Below are 27215 nucleotides of genomic sequence, written 5' to 3'. Positions count from 1 at the left end.
ACCGAGACAAAGTACCTTTCACGTGGGCGTGGGCATGGGCGTGGGCGTGGGCGTGGGCGTGGCCATGGAGTAGATGCAAGATTCGACAGGATATTTTGAAGAAGAAGAAGAAGATGCAAAGGGGGCCATGGAGCAGATACAAGATTCAGCAGGAAATTTTGAAGAAGAAGATGCGAAGGGGGCGCTAGAGTTTAGGAAGAAACGAAAGGAAAAAATGTGGAGGGGGGGGGGGGGGGTGCGGCACTACTAGTTGCTAGAATGCTAGGGTTTTTTTTTTTTTTTTTCTTATTAATTGTACGGGGCGGGGCGGGTCCCCGGGGTTTTTAAAAACCCAACCCACAACCCGCCCCGCAACCCGCACGGGTATATCATTTTTAAACCCGTACCCGCAAAAAATCAACTAAAACCCGAGATTTTAGGGGCGGGGCGGGCGGGTTGGGGCGGGTTTGCGGGTATTTGATCAGCCCTAGTTTATGGAACACCAAGGAAGTTTGTTGCATGTAGTTTTTTAGGAGTTTTTTTTTTAGAGAAGTGAATAAGATTTAAAAAAGCTGCTACTAGTACATTTATTGGTAAACAATACTCCCTTTAAATTATGACCAAATGACAATGTCACTCAATGGCAAAAAAAGACCCTTAAACTTTTCAATAAGAGAAAAAAAAAATAGAAAAATATAAACAACTAATGTTTTTTTTTTTTTTTATTTTATTTTAATCTTTTTAAAAAAAGAAAAATGAGAAAACCTAAACAACCTAGATGAAGAGAAGAGAAACAAGAAACATCGGAAACCTAATATATTCTCGTTAGCACTTTGAAGCCTAGAGATCTTTACCATCCTTTCCACCTTATTTTTCTGAAAAAAAAAAAAAAATGATCAAATATAATGTTTCGTTTGTTTCGACATAAAATAAATATAAATTCACAATTAAATTTGTAATAATATTAATTTACAAAAGATCGAGATGTAAAAAAAATAACATCAACCACGTATATGGTATATATGTAATATGTTGGCAAGCTTACCATTCTGTCGTACCCTTGAAACCAATGTACGATCATGAGTTGATTGTTTTAATTGAGGTTTAATAAATCTAATGTACGATCATGAGTTGGCTTTAACTGCGTTGTCAGTTTCTTCTTCACGTGATCAATTACTATCACATTTTGCTCACCACACCACTATCACACTTTGTTAATGCGATAAGGTTAGGTTTAATAGTTTTTGGGTTTTTTTAATAACAGCTAATACAATAGTTAATAACTTCTATCACATCATCAAGCTCTTTCCTTTTTTCAAGAGATAGGCTATTTTAAAGAGATGTGTTGGATTAAACTTGTAAGACTGTATGTGTCTACCTCTTTCTCTTAAATTTCCGATATGTTGTGACTTCATCCCATTTCTCCTTGCCCCCTGTTAATCAAAAAAAAAAAAAACAAAAAACAAAAAAAAATACTTCTATCACATCATCAACAAAATATGATAATAATGTGGTGTATAAAATTATTCCTTACGGTATGAGTCTAAAAAATTGAGTGAAAAAGAAAAGGATGTAACTTAGTATAGAGGAGGCTCACAAATTCACAATGACAAGTGGCGTGATATTGGAGTAATGCTATACACATTCTCACTCTCACATTTCGTGATGGTACTTTTAAATCACTATTAATTAAATAAAAAATCTAATAGTGATCCATCCCAAATTCAATAGTGATTTTAAAAGTCACGACAAAAAATGTAAATAGAAGTGTAGGAGTGAAACTATGTGTAGCATTTATTTTCTTTACAACATAATCACACTATGTTGATGTGGCATAGATTAGTAGCTCTTGAATTGACCATTATATATATAAGATATGATTCTCCACCACCTAAATATACAACTTTTCACCACCTTATCTATGTGGCTAGGTGGTCCCCTACTAACTTTGGAGTTTTTTTTATTTTTAAAAAATAAAATAAGAATAATGATTCAATACCACCTAAATATACAACTTTTCACCACCTTGCATATGTGGCAAGGTAGTCTCCCACTACTTTTTGAGTTTTTTTATTTTTTAAAAATAAATTAAAGTGGGGGACCACCTTGCCACATAGACAAGGTGGTGAAAAGTTGTATATTTAGGTGGTAGTGAATACCTTGCCATATAGACAAGGTGGTGAAAAGTTGTATATTTAGGTGGTGAAGAATCATTTCTCTCTCTATATATATAAGGTTTACTAATCTACGCCACGTCAGCATGATGTGGTTATGATGTGATTTATGTACAAAGTATAGCATTACTTTTTATCAATGTCTTTCGCCAATTTAAAGGACCATAAAATTTTTGGATTCCCTTTAAGATGTTTTTGGCCACAAAAAATTCAAAAATTCCAAAAAAAAAAAAAAGTGTTTGTTAATGTGTTTTGAAAGTATTTTTTTTTTTAATTTTAAAAAATGTTATGATGTGACATATATAAACGTGATTTTTTTTTTTTTTAATCTTTTGAATTATTTATCAATTTATTTAACTTGATAATACAAAACAAAATCATTAACAAACATGACGAATGGTGGTGTTTGATAATCCTTTCTAAGAGGTTTTTTTTTTTGACCTTTTTTTGGGTAGAAAGGAAAAAAGAAAAAGAAAAAAGAGTTAGCAAACAAGCCCTCGTGTCTCTCCTAATCCACATTCTTTTATTCTACTTCTCCCTCCAATAAAAAGAAAAAGTTCTACTTCTCGTCATTCTGCCAACTCATATGTTCTCTTCTATTCAAAGCACTAGCAACATATTCTCTTAGATTTTCTTTAAAATTAAGAAATTAAATTACTTTTGGCTTCTATATTCAAATAAACTCTTATTCAAAAAAAAAAAACTCTACAACAGCTTCTCTTATCTATTTCTTATACCATTTAAATATTATTTAAATTAAATGTTAGTAGAAAGAGAGAGGAAAGATAAAACCATTTAAATATTCTTTCAAATAAATGTTAGAGGAAAGAAAAAGTCTTTTCATATTAAAATAATGTTAAAGGAAGCAAAAGTATTAGCTTGGTTTAGGGAACACCAAGAAAGTTTGTTGTATGTAGTTTTTTTTATGATTTTTCTTCTACAAAAGTAAACGATATTTAGGAAAGCTGCTATTAGTGGTCTTATTGGTAAACAATATATACTCCCTTTAAATTACGACCAAACTGATAATATTCTTCTAAACTTTTAACTGTGACAATAAGAGAAAAAAAGAAAAAATATCCTTAAACTTTTTAATAAATGAAAAAAATAGAAAACTAAAAACTAATTTTTTTCTCTTTTAAAAAAAGAAAAACTAAAAACCCTAGATAACCTAGATGGAAGAGAAGAGAAACAAGAAACACCGGAAACCTAGGATATCCCTGTTAGCACTTTGAAGCCTAGAGATCTCTACCATCCTTTCCACCCTATATTTCTGAAAATAAAAGGGAAATGATCAAATATCAAAGTTCATCAAGCTAGCCATAAAGAAGCATCGAAGGGAAAAACAAAAGAAAACTAGAGACAATGACGTATGACATCATATAGAATACAAGAAGAATATAAGAGGGACAAGTGTATGATGTATACAATTACTCAAAATATACTCTTAAAAGGGTTATTCACTTTTAATAAACTCTTCCACACGTACAGAAAATTGAAAAATATATAAAATCTATATGTAGGTCTCACAAATTTAATAGTAAATTTAAAAAATAGATGAACAAAAATTATGCAGAAAATGAAACTAAACATATTTTTTTTGGACGATGAGCTTTATCTTCTGACCAAAAAAAAAAGGCTCATGGTCCAAAAAAGGCCCAGTAAACTCTATAAAAATTATGTCATATTTATTACTTGAAGCGCTAATAATTTGAATTAATAACAATTCGTTAGAAATTCCATCCATATTTTCTGCCCAATTACAACGGGCAAGGAGATCGAATATAGTACCCCACACCGTTTGTACGGGAGGAATTACTTCCAGACAGATTCCTCGATGAGAACCACTCGATCTGCTTGATAATTTCTTAGCTCAACTACTAATTCATTAATTAATCAAAACTGCCGTTCAATGCAATAGATATTTGTTGCATTTCTTCTTCGTCTTTTGCTGTCCCATATTCAAAGAACTCACTTTTCAATCGAGGCTTTCTAACCTCAGTTCACACATGCATGATTGATTCTGACAGTAATTTAATTTGTAACGTGTGATTGAAATTGAGTGAATAATGAGACGATGGATAAGTAAAGAAGCAAGATATATCATTCCATTCATAAGTTTTCTATTTTAAAAATTAGGTAAGGAAATAGTAATGGTGTCTATGTAAGGCATATGATGATTTGAGTAACCCTAAGCCTCAATGCAAATTAAAGACAATCGTTTAGAAATAATACGTCTCGTCTCCTTTTATTCAGGCCCAATTAACTTCTTTAAATAAAATACAAGATAAATAGAGATGTAATTCAACATCTCCTAAACAAACCCTAATGAAAGATAAAGTGATCGATCAAATTAAACATTAGAGAAATAAGAAAACTCTAAGCACTAGACTTTCGCTAAGGTTGAGTCTCTATATGCATGTAGAGGAACAGGATGAGTAAGTAATGATAAGACGCGGTCCTTAGTTTCACGGTCTACAACACCATGCCCATCCCCGTGCTGGTACATGCACTGAGCCATCCTCCCAAGGTTCCTTGCGATTTCAATAAATGTTTGAGAGAAGGGTGATGATGAAGTCGCAGCTCCTTCTTTATTCATCTTCTTCCACGTGGCACTTATCAAAGATCGTATGTGCTCACGGGCATCTTCTTCACTTGCACCACTTTCATTCATGTAACACTGGATTGATTTTGGAACATCTCCTCTCTCTAACTCATCCTGATCAGTTTCAGAAAATAATATGAGGATGTTAATTAGCTATATATCTTCATGTGTTAAGAGTTCAAAAACACTCTAATTAATTAGGATATACTTTGGTTAATTTGCATACCTTAGATGTTCCAAGATCATCTGCAAGTCGTAAAATCATTGATGACCAACGGATTATGTTGGGGTACTCTTCCAAGCATTCCAAGGCTTCCTTTGTTATTGGATTTGTGACTGAAAAATAAGCATGCACTAGTATAACTGGTGCTGATATTGAAATCCATGCATTCTCAATGTATTCTTCAAGGCTTGGTGTATATCCGCTGTGGTACCACTTTGCCTCCAACAAATAAGATCTACATAAATCTGCCCACTGAAACATTTAAAATGGAACAATGAATTTGAGGAATTATATATAACACAATATCACATATTTATGAAAAAAGACAGATAAATAAGGATGAATTTAGAAGTCCAGTACATACCACTTTTCGAAGGTACCGAATGATGTGGACTTCTTGTTCTTTAAGGATGTCAAACGCTATTTCATTAATTGAATTGTGGAGAGCAAGAAAACATATCTTCATATAATATGGGAGCTGAGCCATTGCGTCGGTATCCCATCTGGAATCACAAAGAGTACAAGTTCTTAATTATGCCAGAGACGGACATATATATAAAAAGCATTTGAGGTATATATAGTACTACCATTGATACGAACCTCTCAACAGCATCCGTAAAGAGCTCAAGTTCATCCAAAGTGCCATATACATCATAAACATCATCTATTGTTGTTATCAGTGCATTGATCTTCGTTGTCATTCTCCTACAATATCCAAACTGAGGCTCAAATATAACTCCCACTGTCCAGAAGAAGTTCTCCATCAACCTATCCCTCGCAAAGCTCAACTTTTCTCCAAGGCCAGTGCTCCACCACCACCTATATATGAACCAAAAAAAAGAAGCCAATATCTGGTTTGGAATCATAGCAATTCATTTTCTTAACTTTCGAATTAGGTATAAGTCAATTACTAGCTTGATTTTTAGGCTATTATTTACTTAATTATTCATTGCATGTTTTCATTATTGCATGCAGTGCCTCAAGTTGTACCTTGATACTTCTTTTAGATCTTCTTGGTGGACTGCTTGTACCCTGTTGAAATCCAATTCTGCGAGCTCAAGCAAGACAGGGTTCATGTCTTCTCTGCTTCTGTATACATCAATGAACCACCTCGCTTCCAACCTTAACATCCTCCAATGCAAAGGAAGCTCAAGGGCATGGTTCACTATAGCACTAAGATTTTGATCTTTGCTTTGCTTGACGTACTCCGAGAGTTGCTTCGTTGCGAAATCTCTTGCTTCCTCCAGCACACTTTCGCCTTCTACCGAAAGGAATGACGCTTCATACAAGCAAAGCATTCCCTTAGTATCGTCACAAAGCGATTCCTTGAAGTTCCCTATCTCATTCTTGAAACTATTGAAAATCTCTGCAATCAACAAAGCTCAGTAGCTAGTCAATAACTAAAAATGATATATGGGTTAAGCTTAAACCTCCCCCGTGTTACTTATTTTAATGGAAGGATTACTATAATTAAGTTGTTTACCTTGAGGCACGCTATATCCATGCTGTCTTAGCAATCTAAATTCAAGAGCTGTGGTATATATATTCTCCATGTTGCACATTTCTCCACCATGATTAGCGTTGTATATACCCTCCAAGGTCCTCCGTATTTCATCATCGAAGTGATAAGATAAACCAAGTCTCTGCAAGATATCAATCAGCTCGAGTTTCTCTAAAGGATCCACGACTTTGTGAAACATTATCCTTACTTCTTCCTTCAACTTATCAATTCGTCCAGCGAATGACTCCCCCTGGCAATTCAATTCTCATTAGTTGGGCTCTAAATACACTACTAATTAAGACAAAATAAAAAGGATTAACGTAATAAATATACCACATATGCACTTGTCAATGATTGGATGTAATCATAGTGCCAAATGGGAGGTTGATAATTTGCTGATCGCCGAACAATATTGGAAGGACTTGAGATTTCGTTGGTGGCCATGCATAGAAAAGTAGGAGGAACACTGCTACTTCTAGATGTCATGAAAGAGATAGGACTTTTAGATTTGAAGAGTACTGGAGTGAAGTTGCAATTACCGAGTGAAGTAAGACAGTAAAGATCCATTGGGGAAGGCCTTTAGTGAAGCTGGCTCTCGTTTTTGGATTGAATGGATACTTGGCAACATATGCTTCAAATGAACACCTTTATATAATACGTACCCAAAACATATATATCACATGTTACATGTTTTATTTTAATATCACATGCCACATTTTGATATCTAAGACGAGGTTAAGTGAGACTATTTTTTTAAAAATATATATATATATTAACTATAATATTAATATTATATTTTTATTTAAAAAATTAATTAATAATTAATTTTTTTTTTGTTTTTATTTTTTCACTTTTGGGGATGCAAAATTGTTGTCTCTTTAAATTATGATTGGAGTTTTGGCAGCTCAATGCTCATCACAAAATCCAAAAAATCTCTACCCACAACATATATAATTGAATATTATTATTATTATTTTCGTTGTCTTATTTATTTTCAGAGATTATTTGGTCTCAGAGATTATTTCGTTGAGGTGAAATATACTTCAGAAATTATTTGGTCTCAGAGATAAACCCATTGACACTCATTTCAACCACATGCTGTGATTCTGCACCATTGAGAACAAAGTGATGTAAGAGGGTTAGGCTCAAATGCATGTTTTTCTTGTAAGAATTGTGTTTTTGTTTAATCAGCTGTTTTTAAGTTAAATTTTTTTGATTTAGAGTGTAACAATCTTGTCCATCTATTTTCAAATCGTAAGTCTTTGAATCTTTTTAGAATTCAAATGCTGTGTAAGAGGGTTAGGCTCAAATGCTGTGTTAAAAAAAAAAAAAAAAAACACAAAAAACGTGATGGAACTAATGACACTCATTTATTACATGCTGTGACTAAATAAGAGATTTTATTTAGTATTTATATTTTAATGAACTCACCTACCTCGCGGAGATTTGCGACAAAATATCTCCCTGTCAAAGAAACAGTCGCGGACTGCGCATAACCCCCACCCCCAATAGAAGATAAGAAGGGAGACGTTCTTGTGCTAGTAATTGCGAATGTGCAAGTGCGTGGGCGACAAACAGACCGCAATTGCAGGATGACGTTGACGTACTGGTTACCTGTTTTGGAAACAGTTTTCTGTTTTCAAAACAGTAAAACATGTTTTGGTATGAGACTGTGCGTTTGGTTTGCTGTTTTTAAAACAAAAACAAGCAAAATAAAAAACAATAAAAAACACGAAATCAGGAAACAACTCTAACATGTTTTGACAAAACTGTTCTCATTTTTTCAGAAAAGGCGCGCGGAACAATTTAATGAAACAGTTCTCATTTTAATTGTACAGTGCCCGGCCAGACCACCGTTTGAACCACCTCACGAATTTCTCTGTTTTAGTTTTCTGCATCTTCATTCTTCACGCCTGCCTTTACTCTCCATCTCTTCATGCCTACCTTTACTCTCCATCTTCTCGCCTGCCTTCACTGCTCCTTTCTCTTCACATCACTCTTTCACCAACCTCTTCAATTCTTGCATCTACCCCATAACTCGGCCATCGCATCATCTTCAATTTTGGCTTTGAATTTGTGTTTCCTTCCATCCCAACTAACCCTACCAACCTTTGTTCTTCAGTAATTTCCCTCATCAGTTTTGTGTTATAAAAAGGCCTTAATGTGTTGGAGAAGAAGATCTGATTACAGAAGAGAAATCTGCGCCTCATCTGTCAAAACGGCTCCAATCACAAGATCGAAGAAGGTATTTTTTTTCCCTTTATCCTCTTCTCCTTGGGTGATTTCTAAAGTATATTATGTTTGAGCATTCTTGGATTGGAGATGGATTTGTGGGTTTTGTTTGTGTTAGAAGTACCAAACATTCCGTGTTCGTTTTCTTGGAGTTTTTGAAGTGTTCTATCACTGTGTAGTTGCCGAGCTACTTTGATTTTTGATTTAATTCATACTATTTTGCAATTCTTTCCAATGATTTTGAGTCGTTTTATTGTGCATTTGTTTATTATTGGGCATGATCGAAGTGGGTTTTGGATTATATTGTTGGTTGGGGTTGGTATGAGCTATTCTATGTAGAGGTATTTTCTCTTGGCCATGTTTTCATTTAATTTTAGAGTGTGGTAACGCTCTTCATGACTATAAATATCAGGGCTTCCATGTTTTTGCAATTCCTGTAAAATTTCATATTCATCAAGGTCGTGGGGTTGTCTTGGGGGGACCCAGTTTTGGTTATAAAATTTTGAACATTGGACGTAGCTACACTGAACTGCGTGATAGTGGAGTTTGCAGTTTGCTTACTGCTTAATGTGTGAATAGTGCTAAGCAGTGTTTGAAAGAATTTTTCCTAGACAGGTGAGGGGTTATTTGAAGTTTTACTTATTGAAGCCTGTTTCTACTACTTGGGCCTGGATACACATTATTTTTTTTCGAGTTTGCTCAATTTAGGGCATTCATAAGGCATGATGTCTTCTCTTGTAGCCTTGACCAACAATTTCTGGCCTACCCTTATAAGTTATAATGCATTAAAGATAAATTAAATACTCTCTTTGCCAAGGTGGCCGATGGTATTTCTTTTGCATAACAATGTAAATAAGCCAGCCTTTTTTTTCATCTTATTTGAAGTTGATACTGCCACAAACTTCTTGTGAAAGCATTCAGAACTAAATCCTTTTTTTTTCTTCCTTTTTGGGTCTTTTGTCTTGACAGTTGAGTGTCGAAAAATCAGCATATTGGTTTTGCTCAATTTTAATAATACTTTGTTTCTTCCGTTAGAGATGCTCCATGTTAAATAGCTGGGACTGTCATATGGGCTCACCTAGTCTGACTGAAGCACATTTGTTTGTTCAGAAATCCTTTAATGGAGTTTATTTTATTGTGCATTTTATTTATTTATTTTTTAAAGGCTGGTGGTTATGTGTATACAAACATGCAGTTCCTTTTGTGAGCACTATGATTTGTAGCATAGGAGTATTTCAATTTGAATAGTTCAAGATAAGTCTCTGTTCTTCAGTTTGAATTGGATGGATGGTTGGTGCTTATTTGCAATTGCTGTGAAAATTATCTTCCTTATCTACAATTGCTTATTTGCATGCTGTAATTTCAAGTAACTGACCCTGTTTGACACTAGGTTTAGTGTTTTAAATGTTTTACACTTGTGGAATTCCTATATGCAAATGTAGATCTCATCTGCTTCCTTTGGTAATTCCATTTGTTAATATCATTACTCAATTGTGTAGATAGAATAGAAACATTTTAGATAATTTAGTATACATATGTGCTTTTATGTGGATATCGAATATAGAATAGCACATTAGGTACTAATATACTAATAATACAATGAAAAAAACTGAGTTATAGGCTAGTACCCATAGTAAAATTTAAAGTCATGAAAAATACTATTATTACTTTTTTAAAAAAATAGCAATTTTCTTTTGTTGTTAATAAACTTCTCTAAGAGTACATTATAGGCGTACTTGTTGAGGCCACGCAGGAATCATGGATCGCTACGAAACTCTCACTATTTTGTGAAGTACAAGCCCAAGCCCACGCGTCGAAAGGTATAAAAACTCCTCATTATTAATATTCGGATGTTGAACCCAACTATTAGGAAAGATATACGGATCTTTTAGACTTTTTATGTTAACTAGATGACTACCCAAGAACAAGTTAAAGATACTACCAAGTGGCCACCCCATGTTGAAAAGATTTTAATTGACATTTTGGTTGAGGAGGTTAACGAGGGAACATCCGACAGTGTGGGATTTTCCAAAATCCAATGGCGTAAGATTACTGATGAATTCAACAAAAGAGCAAAAGCAAATCCACGTATGACGTACAAACAGATAAAGAGAAAGTTTAATAGGCTTCGCATGAAACACCGTAGCTTCTCGACCCTTTTGAACGAACCGATTGGATTCGGTTGGGCTATGTTACTCCTAATGCTGTGCCTGGATTGCTTGATCAGCATATTGGAAAGGGAGAGATCATAGAACGGCTTTGGAGGTTTGTCCTTTTGTGGTTTTGCATGTTCTTTTTTTGTGAAATGTTCATTTGATGTTTTTTGTTGTCAATTCTACAGATCACAAATTAGTACTTGTATCAATTCTATGCAATATTATCCATTTGGGTGTTAGAAAGGTTTTGGGTTTCATTTAGTTGTTATTTGTTGTTGGGTATGGTGAGCTTATTGATTTGGTTGCACGTATAAAAGAATTGAACAAGCCTTCCCCCTTTCAAACTCACAGCAGCACCATCCTTAGGCGTTAGTTGTTAATAATTATTGTATGCCAAGAATCTGCATTTAGTCTAGTTGTGGAATCTGCATAATGTGGTTTAATTTCTGTCGATAGAATAGTCTCTTGTATTGTTTGAATTTTGAAGTCTTGTTAGGCTTTTTGTTTGGTGGTTTTGTTCTAGTTTACTAGAAAGTATATTTTGTTTGTTGCTGCAGATTTTATTTTATGTATTCTGCATAATGTGTACTGTTTCTATACATGGATTCAATGTGTATATTGTCTTGTGAGGTACTGAAGCATCAGAATTAGTTTTCTTGATATGATAAGCATTTATATGACTGCATATTGTGGTTTTCTTGTTCTCTTTCTAAGGTGAGTGGGTCTTGCCATGAGATATATATATCTGGTTCTCTATATTGGAGAAGGCATATGCCAAATTGCATGGTTCTTTTGAGGCATTAGAAGGCGGGCTTGTTCAGAATGCTCTTGTGGACCTCATTTTTTTTAGATGAATACTTTTGGACATATGTTAAGGAGGAAGCATAGTCAGCAGCCACATCGGCAAATCCATCTGAGATATCTTCATCAGCAACATTTGTACCACATCAGCTTGGTTCAAATATTGTAGCAGGAGAAATGATCCCTACACTCATTTCTCACAACAACCCCACAACAAGCTGATGTGGCTGGTAATATTTTATTATTTTTTTTGTTTTGTTTTGTTTTCTTTATGTAAAAAAATAATAAAATATTACCAGCCACATCAGCTTGTTGTGGAGCTGTTGTGAGAAATGAGTGTAAGGATCATTTCTCTTGTAGCAGAGGCACCAATTTCATAATATTATGCAGAAGAATTTTCCACAACAACTGGACATTCAGCTTGTGTACGTCATCGCATTAATTCAAACTCTTCAAGACTTACCTCCTCAAAGACTTATCAACACAAGCACTGAAGATAGAGATAAAGAGGAAGATAGCATAAGATGGCATTTTATCTTTTGAATTGCAGTAACTGTATATATCAAAGCTTTCTCGATTGTATTGTTAACACTTATCAAATACTCTGTAATTATCTATTTATACTAAATAAGAATGGCAGAATGAATTTTCTCTAATTCAATTTATTAATTACTACTATCTCAATTTGTGTACTAATGTATGTTGGAGTAATGCTAAAAATCTTTTTTTTTTTTTTTTGTCAAAATTTAATAATGATCAATTACAAAGCCAATGATAATTTTGAAAGCAACATCAATTTTAAGGGGATAAAAAGAAGACAAAAAATTGGTTCTTAGCATTACTCCTATAAGAAGAAGACATATCTAATGACAAATTTGACAAAATTCTGTTTGGAAATCACCCAATAAATGAAAAAAACAAAAAATATATTGAAACACCAAACAGTTTTCTATTTTCTTCTTAAGTGAAAACTGTTTTGAAAACGATTGTCCAAACGCCTTAGATACTGTTTTTGGTTTTCAAAAACTATTTTCTAAAACAAGTTGCCAAACACTTTTTTAACCAAAAAACAACAGAAAACGATTTTTTGTTTTTGTTCTCGAAAACAATTCTCAGAAACAAAAACAAAAACCGGTTTACCAAACGAGCCTATCTTTCATTTTTTTTTTTTTTAAGGAAAGCGAAATAGTTTCGTTTAGTACGAGATAGATTTCAATAAATATACATTTACTTTTCCTGAATTATCATGTCTTTTTTAATATTACTCTTATGCTCCATTTGTTTCGACGTAATATAGTTTCCGTCGTAAAATGATTTTAGGGAAGTTATTTTTTTGAAAAATATTTTTCGCTGAAAGTATTTTCTGGTGTTTGGCGTGTACAGAAAATCACAAATTTTTTTAATGTTTTTATTCAATCATATTAACCTATAAAAATCAATTTTTATTCCAAACATATAAATATTAATGTAAAATAATATAAAAATTACCAAAAACGAGATTCTGTCACTGACCGACAGATTCCAGCCACTTTTACCGGATTCTGCCATTCCGGCTACTATAGCTAGAATCCAAGATAAAGGCAGGAATCAGAACAGTTTCGTCGAAATTTGGGTTGGCCGGATTCCGGCGAAAATTGTCTACATCTTTGAGTTTCTAGCCAATCTAGTGCTCCGACTTGTTTCGCATTTCTACATGCATGTGCAACCATTTTTAAGGAAAGTGGAGTTAATATGAAAGTAGTATGGGAATAAATTAGAAGTCGTGTTAGAGTAGAATTATGTTAAATAATGATAATTATCTATTTAAGTTAGTCTTTTAATTACTTGTAGCATTATATATGATGCATAAGTCATTTTAGTAGTAGGTTTTTATTGTTCTTTATAAGAGTTTATCTTCAAGTTAGAGTATGAGTTATCTCTGAGTAGTTTATTTGTATTAGGAGTTTATTTTCGGGTAGAGGTAAGAGTTCATATCCTATTCTATATATATCTCTATTCTATGTCTTTATAATTCTCTTATTTATAGGAGTGAATGATTAATAAAAAGTAAGCAGAATTAATTCCAAAACTTATGTTTGAAAATGTTTAAGTTCATTCAGAATTATTTAAAATGTTTAGTTAGGTTCTTTCAGAATCTAAGGTCTAGTTCATTCGGAACCTATCAAATCACTACAAAAAAAATTGTTTTTTGCCACTTGCAGTTCGCCACGTGTACGGTCACTGTACACGTGGCGAACTGTTGGCCACGTGCAAGTGGCCACGTAAATACACATGGTGGATCCGGGTGACACTAACTGCACAGTTGGCCGCGTGTATTTTAATACACGTGGCCAAGTGGCCGCGTGTATTTTAATACACGTGGCCAAGTGGCCGCGTGTATTAAAATACACGTGGCTAACAATTAATACACGCGGCCACTTGGCCATGTGTATTAAAATACACGTGGCTAAATGTTTTTTTTTTTTTTTTTTTTTTTTTTTTTTTAAAAAAAAAAATTATATTTTTTTTGGACAATTATATTATACACGTTGCACGTTGCCAACAATTATATTATCTTTTCTTCTTCTTCTTTTTTTTTTTTTTTTTTTTTTTTTTTTTTTTTTTTGTTTTTTTCCTTCCTAATATTCTGGCCATACCGAGAGAGATACAGAGAGTGAGACAGACAGAGAGTGAGACAGACAGAGAGTGAGAGAGACAAAGAGAGAGAGGTATTAGAGAAAGAGAGTGAGAGGGTATTGACGAAGAGAGACGTCGACGTTGGGAAGGTCGGCCACGCCGTGGTCGGGGAGCTGGCCGATGGTGCGCGCCTGACGGAGAGCTGGCCGGTGGTGCGCGTCTGACGGAGAGAGAGAGAGAGAGAGAGAGAGAACAGTGACGAAAAGAGAGAGAGAGAACACTGAGAGAGAGAGAGCGAGTGAGAGAGCGAGAGCGAGAGAGAGAGAGCGAGCGAGAGGGAGAGAGAGAGAACAGTGACGGAAAGAGAGAGAGAACACTGAGAGAGAGAATTGAGAGCGAGAGAATATAATTTATATATATATATATATATATATATATATATATATATATATATATATATATATATATATATATATATATATATATATATATATTATACATTTCAAAGTAATGGCAGGTGGGTGCGCGGGAATTGTCCCGCGTGCCTACCTGCACCAATATATATATATATATATATATATATATATATATATATATATATATATATATATTTTATATTTATATTTTAAATATATTTTCTAAAACAGTTGGCCACGTGTATTTAATACACGTGGCCAATTACAAATATAAATATAAAAAATTATAAAAAAATATAAATATTTTACCCACGCGTATTTATTACACGTGGCTAATTGGCCACGTGTAATTAATATACGTGGCCAATTGCAAATATAAATATAAAAAATTATAAGAAAATATAAATATTTTAGCCACGCGTATTTATTACACGTGGCCGATTAGCCACGTGTATTAATCACACGTGGCCAATTAGCCACGTGTAATAAATACACGTGGCTACTTGGCCACGCATATTAATACACGTGGCCAATTACAAATATAAATATAAAAAATTATTAAAAAATATAAATATTTTAGCCACGCATATTAATTACACGTGGCCAATTAGCCACGTGTAATAAATACACGTGGCTAAATGTCATCTAGCCACGTCTATTTATTACACTTGGCTAATTGGCCACGTGTAATTAATACACGTGGCTACAGTAACGGCTACTGTAGCCACGCGGCTAATTGCATGTTTTTTTGTAGTGAATTATCCCATTCTGTGTTTGTGAAATCATTCACCTAATAGGAGTACTTTTAGAAGTATTTTTAATTACTTTCATAAATTTATCATACTAGTATACACATTTATCAAATTTCTTGGCAACTTGAATCGATTTCTTGCTTGAAATTGACTTTCAGATGCATTTCGATCTAGCTCCTCATCCTTTTAATTGGAATTGATGGATGCATGAGTCCCTGTTGACCGCCCACCACCGACCATGGAACTGGGTTGACGCACGGCCACGCTCATCAGTCCCTTTTTTTTTTTTTTTAAGGATCCATTTATTTAATTTTTAATTTTTTAATTAAGGATATATTTGTATTCTTATAAATTTAACAACTGTATAAAAGACATTGCTTTGCACTTCTTCGCCATTTGAGTTAATGAAAAACCGTAGCAGTAAGTGGAATTAATTGAAAGGGGCTGAATGGCTGATACCATCGAATAGGCCCATTGCAAATTTTAAGAAGTGGATTTGTGACAAGAAAAAAAGCATGCACTAATACGTACGTACAACTGGTGCTGATATTGAAACCCATGTATTCTCAATGTATTCTTGAAAGCTTGGTGTATATCCGCTGTAATACCACTTTGCTTCCAACAAGTAATTAAGATCTGCATAAATCTGCCCACTGAAACATTTGAAGTGGAATTACAATGAATATACATCATATTTAACTAAAAAAGTGTCTCAAGGTAAATAATGGCAACGAGTTTAGAAGTCAAGACCATACGGCTTTTTTAAGGTATCGAATAATATGTACTCCTTGTTCCTTAAGGGCGTCAAAAGCCATTTCATTAACGGTGTTGTGGAGAGCAGGGAAACATATCTTCATATAATAAGGGAGCCGATCCATTGCATTGGTATGCCATCTGGAATCACAAAAGAGTACAGTTTCTTTATGTCAAAATAGCCATATTATATATGAAGGCTATAGTAGATTAATTATCACTTATTCCGAAAGTTTAAATGGATAGAAAATGGTTAATTTAATATTTTTAGTTTATGTTGAGAGAAAACTTCACTTATAACTGTTGATCTTTCATCACTTTTGAAAAAAAATGTACCCAAACTTTAAAAAATTTCAATTTAGAGTATTAATTTTTCAATTTTTTTCAATTTCAACCATTCGTTGTTAGAATTTTTTGTTAAATATTGTCAAAATTTCTAAGATACCCCTATTTTTTTTAGGAAAAAAAAAAAAAAAAATTTGCTAGGATTAGTAAGGCTCAACATGTGAAATATTTAATTAAAATTGAAAAGTGAATGACGGAGATTGACAAAGTTCGAACTCTAAACCTTTGACTCTGATACTATGTTAAATCACAACTTATTTCAAAAATTTAAGCCAATAAAAAAGATTTAATTTATATCCGAACATAAAGAATATTAATACGAACCTAGCTCTCAACAGCATCAGTGAAGAGCTTGAGTTCATCCAAAGTGCCATATACGTCATAAACATCATCGATTGCTGTTATCAGTGCATTGAGCTTTGTTAACATTCTCCTAAAATATGCAAACTGAAGCTGAAATATGACTCCCACTGTCCAGAAGAAGTTCTCCATCAGCCTATCCCTCGCAAAGCTCAACTTTCCTCCATGGCCAGTGCTCTTCCACCACCTACTATACATATGATCAAAGAAAAAAAAAGAGAGTCAATACCTGGTGTAGAATCATGGCATGCTATTTCTTAATTTTTGAATTAGGTATAAGTCAATCACTAGCTTAATTTTTAGGCTATATATTGTTTATTTAATCATTTATTGTTTTCACGTAGTATTGAGATTTGATTTTAATTTTAGTGCTCATCATTATTGCTTGCCGCAACATCAAGTTCTATATTACCCTCTGTAGGGTCCCCAAAATAAATATATTAAGAGAAGCTCCTGTATTTTTTTTAGTGTGATCCAAATTACAAATTAAGAATTAAGAGTATTGTTATTCTTCAGGTCCATTTCACGTCTAATTCACAGTAGCTGGCGTGACCAAATACACTGCTAATTAGGACTAAAAACAAAAAGGAATAACGTAATAAATATACCACATATGCACTTGTCAGTGACTGGATGGATGTAGTCATAGTGCCAAATGATGTTGGTAATTTGCTGATCGCGCGCCGAACAATATTGAAATGACTTGAGATATCGCTGGTGGCCATGCATAGGAAAGTACGTAGGAGGAACATTGCCACTTCTGGTTGTCATGAAAGAGATTAGACTTTTAGATGGGACGAGTGGAGCGAAGTTGCCATTATTGAGTGAATTGAAGCAAGACGGTAAAGATCGATCCATTGAGGAAGGCTTTTAGTGAAGCTTGTTGTCGTTTTTGGATTGAATGGATGCTTGGGAACATATGCTTCAAATGATTACCTTTATATAATACCCAATTAAACATATAATAATGAAGACATCGTGAGAAGAAGATTTTACTGTAATTGTCTTGGAGAGCTAGTGTGCTCTGTTGTCAATTTATACAGAGGAGAGAAACTATAAAAGGAAACATTAGACAAGCTTTACAAAGAAGAATACATTAACTTAAATGTTTCTACTCTTAGCTAACAGCAGATCACGTAGAGCCTGAAGACCAGGAAAAGTTTGGGCTCCTTGTTTCTTGTCAGGGACAGAGCTAGAAGTTCTTATGGGCAAGGGCCAATAGCTAAAAAAATTTTTTTAGTAGGGGCCAAATTAGCTAAATTTTTATTTTTACCTTATATTTTTTAATTTTTTAGGAAAAAAAAAATTTCTACCTAATAATTTTCTTTTTTTTTTTAGGAAATTGTGGGGAGGGGGGGGCCATGGCCCCTGCTAGCCCCCTCCCTCCCTCCGTCCCTGTTTCCTGTTGACAGCTGTAGGACTCATGCAACGTGGAGGCCATAGGGCTGCTGTGGTCTTAGAGAAGAGGCTTTCGTGTACAGCCTTGAGGTTCTTGAGAATCAGCATGACTCATCTTGAATTTAGTGGCTTGGGAACTTGTGTGTAGCCTAAGAAAAGACCGGACTTAGACCGATAGGAGAACTTGTGAGAGTTGTAGGGACGGAGATAAGACCAACATTCACATCCAAAAGTTTTGAGAAAGGTGTAATCCGGGAGTTTGTTGAAGAGAAGCTCAAATGGTGATTTTGGACGAGTTAGAGAAGGGAAACAATTGATTAAATAGCATGCAGTGTCAAAGGCATCGTTCCAATACTTAAAGGGAACGTTGAGTGGGCAAGTAAGGTGAGCCCAGTGTCGACAATATGGCGATGGCGGCGCTCAACACTACCGTTTTGATGGTGAGTGTGAGGACAAGTTTGACGATAAGAGATGCCAGCAGTGTAGAGAAAATGTTGGAGAGGAATAAACTCTCCCCCACCGTCGGTTTGGATGCTTTTAATGGAGCGGGAGAAGAAATTTTCAACAATGCGTTTGAATTTGATAAAAACGGTAGTAACATCAGACTTGCATGCCATAGGAAAGAGCCAAATATATTTGCTAAAATCATCAACCACACTAAGAAAGTAACGATGACCATTGGATGATACAACAGGAGCAGGACCCCAAACATCGAGAAACATAAGATCAAGAGGATGCTTGGAAACAGAGAAAGTTAAACCAAAATGTAACTTGTGCAATTTGCCTTGTTGACACGCAGGGCATACAAAAGACTGCTTGGTGGAAGCGATAGGAAGGCCAGTCCTAGACAAAATGCGCTGAACCACAGGAGAAGCAGGGTGACCAAGGCGATAATGCCACTGATGAAAAGAGACTCGTTCTCCGACGAAGGCAGCATGAGAACTAGGCAGTGAGGGAGGAGCAGGCCAGGGGTGGAGGCCATCCTTACTTGGCCCTTTGAGAAGCAAGGTCCCCGTGTATAGATCCTTGACACAAAAAAAAGTGGGATGAAATTTAATAAAAACTTGATTATCACGAGTAAACTTGTTAACAGAGATAAGATTTTTTTTTGAATTTGGGGTACATGGAGAAGCTGAGATAATTTAAAAACACGACTAGGAGTAGAGAGGGAAGAGAGACCAGTATGAGAGATGGGCAAACCTTGGCCATTTCTGACACGAATTTGGTTAGGACCATGATATTCATCAGCACGGATGGTGAGGTTGGACAGATCATGAGTGAGATGATGTGTAGAACCAGTGTCGGGATACCAGCTTACATCATATGGAGTAGGAGCAGTGTAATAAACAGAGGGAGGGGCGGGTTCAACTTGATAGGCATGGTCAAAACGATGGTAACACTTAGCAGCTGTGTGACCAGGTTTGAGACAGACTTGGCAGGTCGGTCGAGGAGAGGAATAGTAATTAAAGGAGCCACGACCACGACCCCGGCGTCCACGACCACGGTTGGAGAAAGAAGGGACGGTGTGTTGTCTTGAAGGAGCATAAAATGGGCGTGGAGGACGGCTAGTGGGGAAATTGTTCTTTTGAGCAATGTTGACATTTGAAACAACAAGATCAGCAGCAGAGTTGTTGTGGTCAAGGCGTTGCTCATGAGTGAGTAAATGGCCACAGAGTTCTTCAAGAGAGATAGGATCAATACGGGTGGTAATAGAGGTGATGAGAGGATCATAGTCAGAGCCAAGACTTGCTAACACATAGGAGACTAACTTAGAGTCTCTGAGAGGAGTATGAATAGCTGCAAGGGTATGGGCAATAGTTTGAGCTTTTTGAAAGTAATCGGAGATTGAGGAAGCTCCTTTTTTTAAGGTGGCAAGTTGATAACTACATTTCTCGGGCTTGAGATTGAGCGGCAAACATGCGCTCCAAGGTTTTCCAGACTTCATGAGATGTTTTGAGGCCAACAACATGAGTTAGAGTACTTTCATTGAGAGTGGAGAGAAGCATACTGAGGATGAGTTTGTCTTGCTGGTACCATGCTGAGAATGCTGGATTGAGAATCGGAAGAGAGGATTCAGTGGTGCTGGTGCTACTGCCAGGCGGGAGATATTGAGGAGGACAAGGTGTGTCTCCAGTGACATAACCAAAAAAAGATTGTCCTTCCAGATAGGGAACAATCAAAGTGCTCCATAAGGTGTAGTTTTCACGGGTAAGTTTGAGGTTGGGGTTTAGGGACCGAGGAAGGGAGGATGGAAGAGTGGAGGATGAGGTTTGAGAGACAGTAGACATGTTAAAGAAAAAGGAACAGAAATGGAGGTTACTCATTGAGAGCTTTGATACCATATAATGAAGACAATGTGAGAAGAAGATTTTACTGTAATTGTCTTGGAGAGCTAGTGTGCTCTGTTCTCAATTTATACAGAGGAGAGAAACTATAAAAGGAAACATTAGACAAGCTTAATTTACAAAGAAGAATACATTAACTTAAATGTTTCTACTCTTAGCTAACAGCAGATCACGTAGAGCCTAAAAACCAGGAAAAGTTTGGGCTCCTTGTTTCCTGTTGACAGCTGTAGGACTCATGCAACGTGGAGGCCATAGGGCTGCTGTGGTCTTAGAGAAGAGGCTATCGTGTATAGCCTTGAGGTTCTTGAGAATCAGCATGACTCAGCTTGAATTCAGTGGCTTGGGAACTTGTGTTCTGTGTATTAGCCGAGCTGGCTACTTTAGATTTAATACATATTACATGTTCAAATGAATACATTTATTCTGCGCTCGGAATGTTTGACTACCACCTCGGTGGGCCAGTCGTTCAGTAAACGAGTTATATTGCAGTTATAGGAATTGGAGAATACCTCGTATAAAAAAAGAAAAAAAGAAAAAAATTTATAACATATATAACCCTTGGGACGGGGGGGGGGGAGGTTGTCATGTTTGTGGTAAAGTACAGTAAAGCGCACACTTTTAAGATTTGGGATAAGGTCTTTATGCGGGACAACACTCCTCAACATTTCATTGCTTAATACACGTGACAATTTTGCATTAACTTTACTGCCCAGTATCGTACAACTCTAGCTATGACCAAATTTTTCATAAAGAACCTCCTCCTGATGCCACCAATTAAGCCACAAGAAAATGTTGCTGCCATCCCCCACTTAAAAATATTAATGAATTTCCTAGCAACTTTACGGAGCCTTATTTTTTATTTTTTCCCAACTCCATGCGTAAAACCTGAGAAATTTTTACTTGTCATGAAAAGCTCTTTCCCGGCCCTTAACCTCACGTGGCTTTAATAATTGATGAGTTATGCCAACATGGGTTTAAATAATTGATGAACTATATATGGCACATGGGATTCCGGACAAGAAAGTCGTGTGTGGATTCCACTATATATATATATATATATATGATAGCTAGATTACCTTGCATGTCATTCCACTACGATAGATTCTGGACAAGAAAGTCGTGTGTGATGAATTTGTCGTGATATATACGTGGATTTAGGAAGATCTCAGACTTTAATTTTGCCGACATGCAATTTTTTTTTATTTTTTTTTAATGGTTTAGAATAAAAAAGCTTCAGGGCCCAAATTAAAGCTTCAGAGCTTTAATCATAATGATCTGCTATAAAATTAGTAAAATAGAGTCACCTGCAGCTTTACTCATCGGATTAGGATCCATATGCATGTTTTCTTTCTGTTAGACATGGACGCCTTGTCTTTATTCAAATCTCAGAAGCATCATATCAACAATTTGTATAGGGCAATTAATATATACGAGTAACGGGCCCTATGCCTCAATGCAAAGCACAGTCATTTGGGAATAATACATCGACTGATCTCCTTTTATTCAGACTCAACATCTTTAAATAAAATACGTACAAGATAAATAAAGATAGGATTCAACTTCTCATAAACAAACCTGACGGTATCTTCAATCCTAAAATACCTTATTACCCCTTAATTAGACTTCTAACCCTCCTGAAAGACAGTGATAAAACATTAATTAGAGAAATAAGATGACCTTAAACACTAGACTTTCACTAACGTTGAGTCTGTGTATAGTGGTCTTCATGTTCATCTCTATTAATCATGTTGATCTCTGTGTAGAGGAATGGGATGAACAAATAATGATAATACGTTGTCCTTAGTTTCACTGTCCTGTTCAACACCATGCCCATCCCCGTGCAGGTATATGCATTGAGCCATCCTCGCAAGGTTCATTGCGATTTCAATAAATGTTTGAGAGAAGGGTGATGATGAACTCGCAGCTCCTTCTTCATTCATCTTCTTCCACGCGGCACTTATCAAAGACCTTATGTGCTCACGTGCATCTTCTTCACTTGCACCACTTTCATTCATGTAACACTGGACTGATTTTGGAACATCACCTCTCGCTAACTCAAACTGATCAGTTTCAGGACATATACATATATTAATATAAGGGTGTTAGGCTATCATCGTGTTAAGTGTTCAAAAAATTCTTCATATGATGAAACTTTTGGTTTGCATATATACCTTAGATGTTTCAAGATCATCTGCAAGTCGTAAAATAGTTGATGACCAACGGATTATGTCGGGGTACTCTTCCAAGCATTCCAAAGCTTCCTTTGTTACTGGATTTGAGACAAAAAAATAAGCATGCAGTAGTATAACTGGTCCTGATGATGAAATACATGCGTTCTGAATATATTCTTGAAGGCTTGGTGTATATCCGGTGTGGTACCACTTTGCCTCAACCAAATAAGATCTACATAAATCTGCCCACTGAAACATAACATATAATCATATTTATGAAGAAAATAAAATTGTTAAAGATAAATAAGGATGAATTTAGAAGTCCAATCTGTACCACTTTTCTAAGGTACCGAATGACGTGGACTTCTTGTTCTTTGAGGATGTCAAACGCCATTTCATTAATTGAATTGTGGAGAGTAAGAAAAGATATCTTCATATAATAGGGGAGCCGATCCATTGCGTCAGTATCCCATCTGGAATCACAAAGTGTTCAAGTTTTTAATTATGTCAAAGATGGACATATAAAAAGCATTTGACGTATATATAGTACTGCCATTAATACGAACCTCTCAACAGCATCCGTAAAGAGCTCAAGTTCATCCAAAGTGCCATATACATCATAAACATCATCTATTGTTGTTATCAGTACATTGATCTTTGTTAACATTCTCCTGCAATATCCAAACTGAGTCTGAAATATAAATCCCACTGTCCAGTAGAAGTTCTCCATCAGCCTATCCCTCGCAAAGCTCAACTTTTCTCCAAGGCCAGTGCTCCTCCACCACCTACATTTGAAAAAAAAAAAAAAAGAAGAAGAAAAAAAAGAAGAAGTCAATACCTAGTTTAGAATCATAGCATGTCATTTCTTAATTAACTTTTTAATTAGGTATAAGTAAATCACAGCTAGCTTAATTTTTATACTATTATTTATGTAATTATTTATTGTTTTCACGCTGTATTGAGATTTGATTTTCATTTTAGTGCTCATCATTATTGCTTGCAGTGCCTCAAGTTCTATATTACAAATTAAGAATAATTGTATTGTTATTAATTCTTCGCATCTATTTTACGATAGCTGACATGACTTATTTAAGAGATTTTATTTTATTTTTATTTTTTTTAATGAATTATAAGAGTATTACTACCGTTCACATCTATTTCACACCAACTATTATAATTTATTTGAAGTAGCTTTTCTTTTGTTTTTTTAAATGGTTAATACAAAAAGTCATTAAAATTATGTTATGTCAGTTAATGTGAAAATGAAGTGAAAAATAATTGTGATCACAATTATACATGTGTCGTTCCTCGCAGACTATACATGCATTCTACCTTGACACTTCCTTTAAATCTTCTTGGTGGGCTGCTTGTACCACGTTGAAATCCAATTCTGCGAGCTCAAGCAAGACAGGGTTCATGTCTTCTCTGCCTCTGTATACATCAATGAACCACCTCGCTTCCAACCTAAACATCCTCCAATGCAAAGGAAGCTCCAGGGCATGTTTCACTATAACACTAAGATTTTGATCTTTGCTTTGCTTGACGTACTCCGAGAGTTGCTTTGTAGCAAAATCTCTTGCTTCCTCCAAAATACTTTCGCCTTCTACTGAAAGGAATGAGGCTTCATATAAGCAAAGCATTCCCTTAGTATCGTCACGAAGCGATTCCTTGAAGCTCCCTATCTCATTCTTGAAACTATTGAAAATCTCTGCAATCAAAAAAGCTCGATCACTAGCTTGTCAATAACTAAAAATGATATAAGGGTTAAGCTTAAACCTCCCTCGTTTTACTTATTTTAGGGAAAGGATTGCTGCAATTAAGTTGTTTACCTTGAGGCACGCTATATCCATGCTGTCTTAGCAATCTAAATTCAAGAGCTGTGGCGTATATATTCTCCTTGTTGCCCATTTCTCCAGCATGATTAGCATTGTATATACCTTCCAAAGTCCTCCGTATTTCATCATCAAAGTGATAAGATAAACCAAGTCTCTGCAAGATATCAATCAGTTCGAGTCGCTCTAAAGGATCTACGACTTTGTGAAACATCATCCTCACTTCTCCCTTCAGCTTATCAATTCGTCCGGCGAATGAATTCCCCTGACAATTCAATTAATTTTCTCATTAGCTGGGCAATAAATACACTCCTAATTAAGACTAAATATAAAAAGAAATAACGTAATATATATCGTACCACATATGCACTTGTTAGTGACTGGATGTAATCATAGTGCCAAATGGAAGGTTGGTAATTTGCTGATCGCCGAACAATATTGGGAGGACTTGAGATTTCACTGGTGGCCATGCACAGAAAAGTGCGAGGAACAGTGCCCTTTCTGGATGTCGCGAAAGAGATGGGACTTTTAGATGGGATCACCAGCTGTGGAGTGAAGTTGCAATTACCCAGTGAAGCAAGGCGATAAAGATCCATTGGGGAAGGCCTTTAGTGAAGCTTGCTTTGGTTTTTGGATTGAATGGATACTTGGGAACATATATATGCTTCAAATGAATACCCTTGGGAGGCTGTCATCTGTGAAAAAAAAAACATGCTTACCCACTCTTTGAGCCTTCTAGACTATTCAATTTATTTTTTCTAATTATAGTTGACCAAAAAAAAAAAAATCGCCTTTAGCGGACAAGCATATAATTCAAAAATATGCTTGCCCAATATAATGCCCACAAAAGGATCGATTTGCTTGATAGCCTTTTTGTTTTGGATGAATTTGATTGATAGGCTTTGTCGTGATATGTGAATTTAGGAAGGAAGACAAATCCGAGTAGTTTTTTGGTAGTTTAGAATAAAAACAAGCTTGGGGGCCCAAGTTAAAACAAACCCATTTTATTTACTTATAAAATTAGTAAAAAAAAAAGAAAAGAGTGTATTTAATAGTGGCGGCTCAATTATTGAAATAAAGTACGCAAAATCACGTTTTTATTGTTGTACAAACCCACCGCGTTAACTGTATGTAATAATAGGAGACCTGATCGCTGCTGTGCACTCTACCGCATGGTTCCACTCCATGTTTTTAAAAATGTGATTTTGAACACGTACAGCTAGATCCGATGAAGTTTACTGATCTGCCCCGCACTCAAACGCGCCCACGATGCTTTGGGACCTCTCTGCCTCTGCCAGTCGCCTCCACGTCGTGAACCGGCCACCACGCGCCGACACTTGGTTCTCATGGGCCTGTGCATGAATCTCACTCACTGCTGTTGTTACTGTTTTTTAGTATTTTATTATTTTTCTGTTGTATTTTTGGTGTTTGTCCGCACTTTTGTTGGGTTTTTATTTTGCGGTTTGCATTACCGTTTTTCAGCTCCTTTGACATCTGGTCTGTTATCGGAGACTTTTGTAATCGGGTTTGTTATTCCTCAACGGATCCTTTTCGGTTTTTGACAATGTTTCTCCATCAACAACCATCTCCCGGTGGTTGTTGCCTTTATTGGTTGGGGCTCTTCATTGAGTCCTTTTGTCATTTATCACTGCCTTGTGTAGCCACTAGAAAGGCCCGATTTATTTATGGTTCTTTCAGAATCATAGATGAGACCATTGCTTATTGTTTACTGTTTGAGCTTGTGTCTTGCTGTGTTTTTCGTTTGGACTCTGCTTGTTGGTAGTTTTATCCCCTGTAACCATTTATCATATTTAAATAAAAATAAAAAATAAGAATTTAACAAAAAAAAATTAAAAATATAAAGGGTCCCACAACACTCTTTTTATTATCTCTCACATCATTGGTCCACATGTACAAAGATGGGATTAGAGTGGAATCCCAGTGAATACCCAAGCATTTTCCTTTGTCTGAATTTTTTTTGGAACAAATTTAATTTGTTCTGATTTATAACTCGTTCTGATATGTCTACTACAAATTTACAATGCACTCTGACAATTGACACATCTAACAAGTGAAAAAGACAAAAAAAAAAAAAAAAAAATGACGTCTATAATCTATTACGTACTCTATGTCTCTATACTCTATGACACATGACAAAAGACAAATAAAATTTGATAAAAAAATTTTACATTAAACAAGATTACACATTACACACGGCAGGACTCTCCTTTACTTTTTACTCTATAAACCATTAAGTGATTAAACACTAATAGACCGAAGACACCAGACGGTCCAGACTCCAAACTCACCACAATTTGCACTCAGGTTAACAATTTTTTACGCGATCTGCAAATTCGACACGAACATGATATGAAATTATAGAATTTGAGTTTAGGCTAAACATATTCGGGTCATAAACGAGTTATGACATGTTTATAAACAGATCAACTCACGGATTGACCTGTCAACCCGCACGTTTATGATTCGTTTATGACATGCTAACCCGTTTATAACACTTCAACTTGTTTATGACCGGTTTATAATATATATATAAAA

At 35.3% G+C, this 27215-nt stretch overlaps 2 protein-coding genes and 1 pseudogene across 2 annotated transcripts; all 3 read right to left on the bottom strand.

Moving 5' to 3' along the window:
* Nucleotides 1–4406: 4406 nt before the first annotated feature.
* On the bottom strand, nt 4407–7049 carry LOC133862172 (myrcene synthase, chloroplastic-like). Its single transcript, XM_062297980.1, has 7 exons — nt 6816–7049; nt 6465–6732; nt 5972–6347; nt 5582–5800; nt 5346–5484; nt 4985–5233; nt 4407–4872 (listed from the first exon to the last, which is right to left on the bottom strand). Exons 1-7 carry the CDS (start codon nt 7047–7049, stop codon nt 4540–4542), a joined length of 1818 nt encoding a protein of 605 aa, XP_062153964.1. The 3' UTR covers nt 4407–4539.
* An 8807-nt stretch (nt 7050–15856) lies between these two features.
* On the bottom strand, nt 15857–17045 carry LOC133860783 (terpene synthase 10-like; annotated as a pseudogene).
* Nucleotides 17046–22125: 5080 nt separating this feature from the next.
* Nucleotides 22126–25347, bottom strand: LOC133853220 (myrcene synthase, chloroplastic-like). Its single transcript, XM_062289583.1, has 7 exons — nt 25019–25347; nt 24657–24924; nt 24160–24535; nt 23394–23612; nt 23162–23300; nt 22828–23076; nt 22126–22716 (listed from the first exon to the last, which is right to left on the bottom strand). The coding sequence occupies exons 1-7, from the start codon at nt 25253–25255 to the stop codon at nt 22396–22398; spliced, it is 1809 nt and encodes a 602-aa protein (XP_062145567.1). The 5' UTR covers nt 25256–25347; the 3' UTR covers nt 22126–22395.
* Between the last annotated feature and the right edge of the window lie 1868 nt (nt 25348–27215).

This window comes from Alnus glutinosa, chromosome 1, assembly GCF_958979055.1.
Source record: "Alnus glutinosa chromosome 1, dhAlnGlut1.1, whole genome shotgun sequence".
In the NCBI taxonomy this organism is placed as follows: domain Eukaryota; kingdom Viridiplantae; phylum Streptophyta; class Magnoliopsida; order Fagales; family Betulaceae; genus Alnus; species Alnus glutinosa.
The sequence above is the reverse complement of the archived record's forward strand: the minus strand, read 5'-3'. Positions and strand labels throughout refer to the sequence as shown.

Bases quoted from the DNA above. Each gene is read 5' to 3' on its own strand.
- LOC133862172 (XM_062297980.1), bottom strand. From the start codon at position 7,049: ATGGATCTTTACTGTCTTACTTCACTCGGTAATTGCAACTTCACTCCA. The intron at 5,801-5,971 runs GTACAACTTGAG...GTTCATATATAG, and splicing joins GATCTAAAAGAAGTATCAAG to GTGGTGGTGGAGCACTGGCC. The intron at 5,485-5,581 runs GTTCGTATCAAT...TTGTGATTCCAG, and splicing joins TTTACGGATGCTGTTGAGAG to ATGGGATACCGACGCAATGG.
- LOC133853220 (XM_062289583.1), bottom strand. From the start codon at position 25,255: ATGGATCTTTATCGCCTTGCTTCACTGGGTAATTGCAACTTCACTCCA. The intron at 23,077-23,161 runs GTACAGATTGGA...GTTATGTTTCAG, and splicing joins TTCGGTACCTTAGAAAAGTG to TGGGCAGATTTATGTAGATC. The intron at 22,717-22,827 runs GTATATATGCAA...GAAACTGATCAG, and splicing joins ATGATCTTGAAACATCTAAG to TTTGAGTTAGCGAGAGGTGA.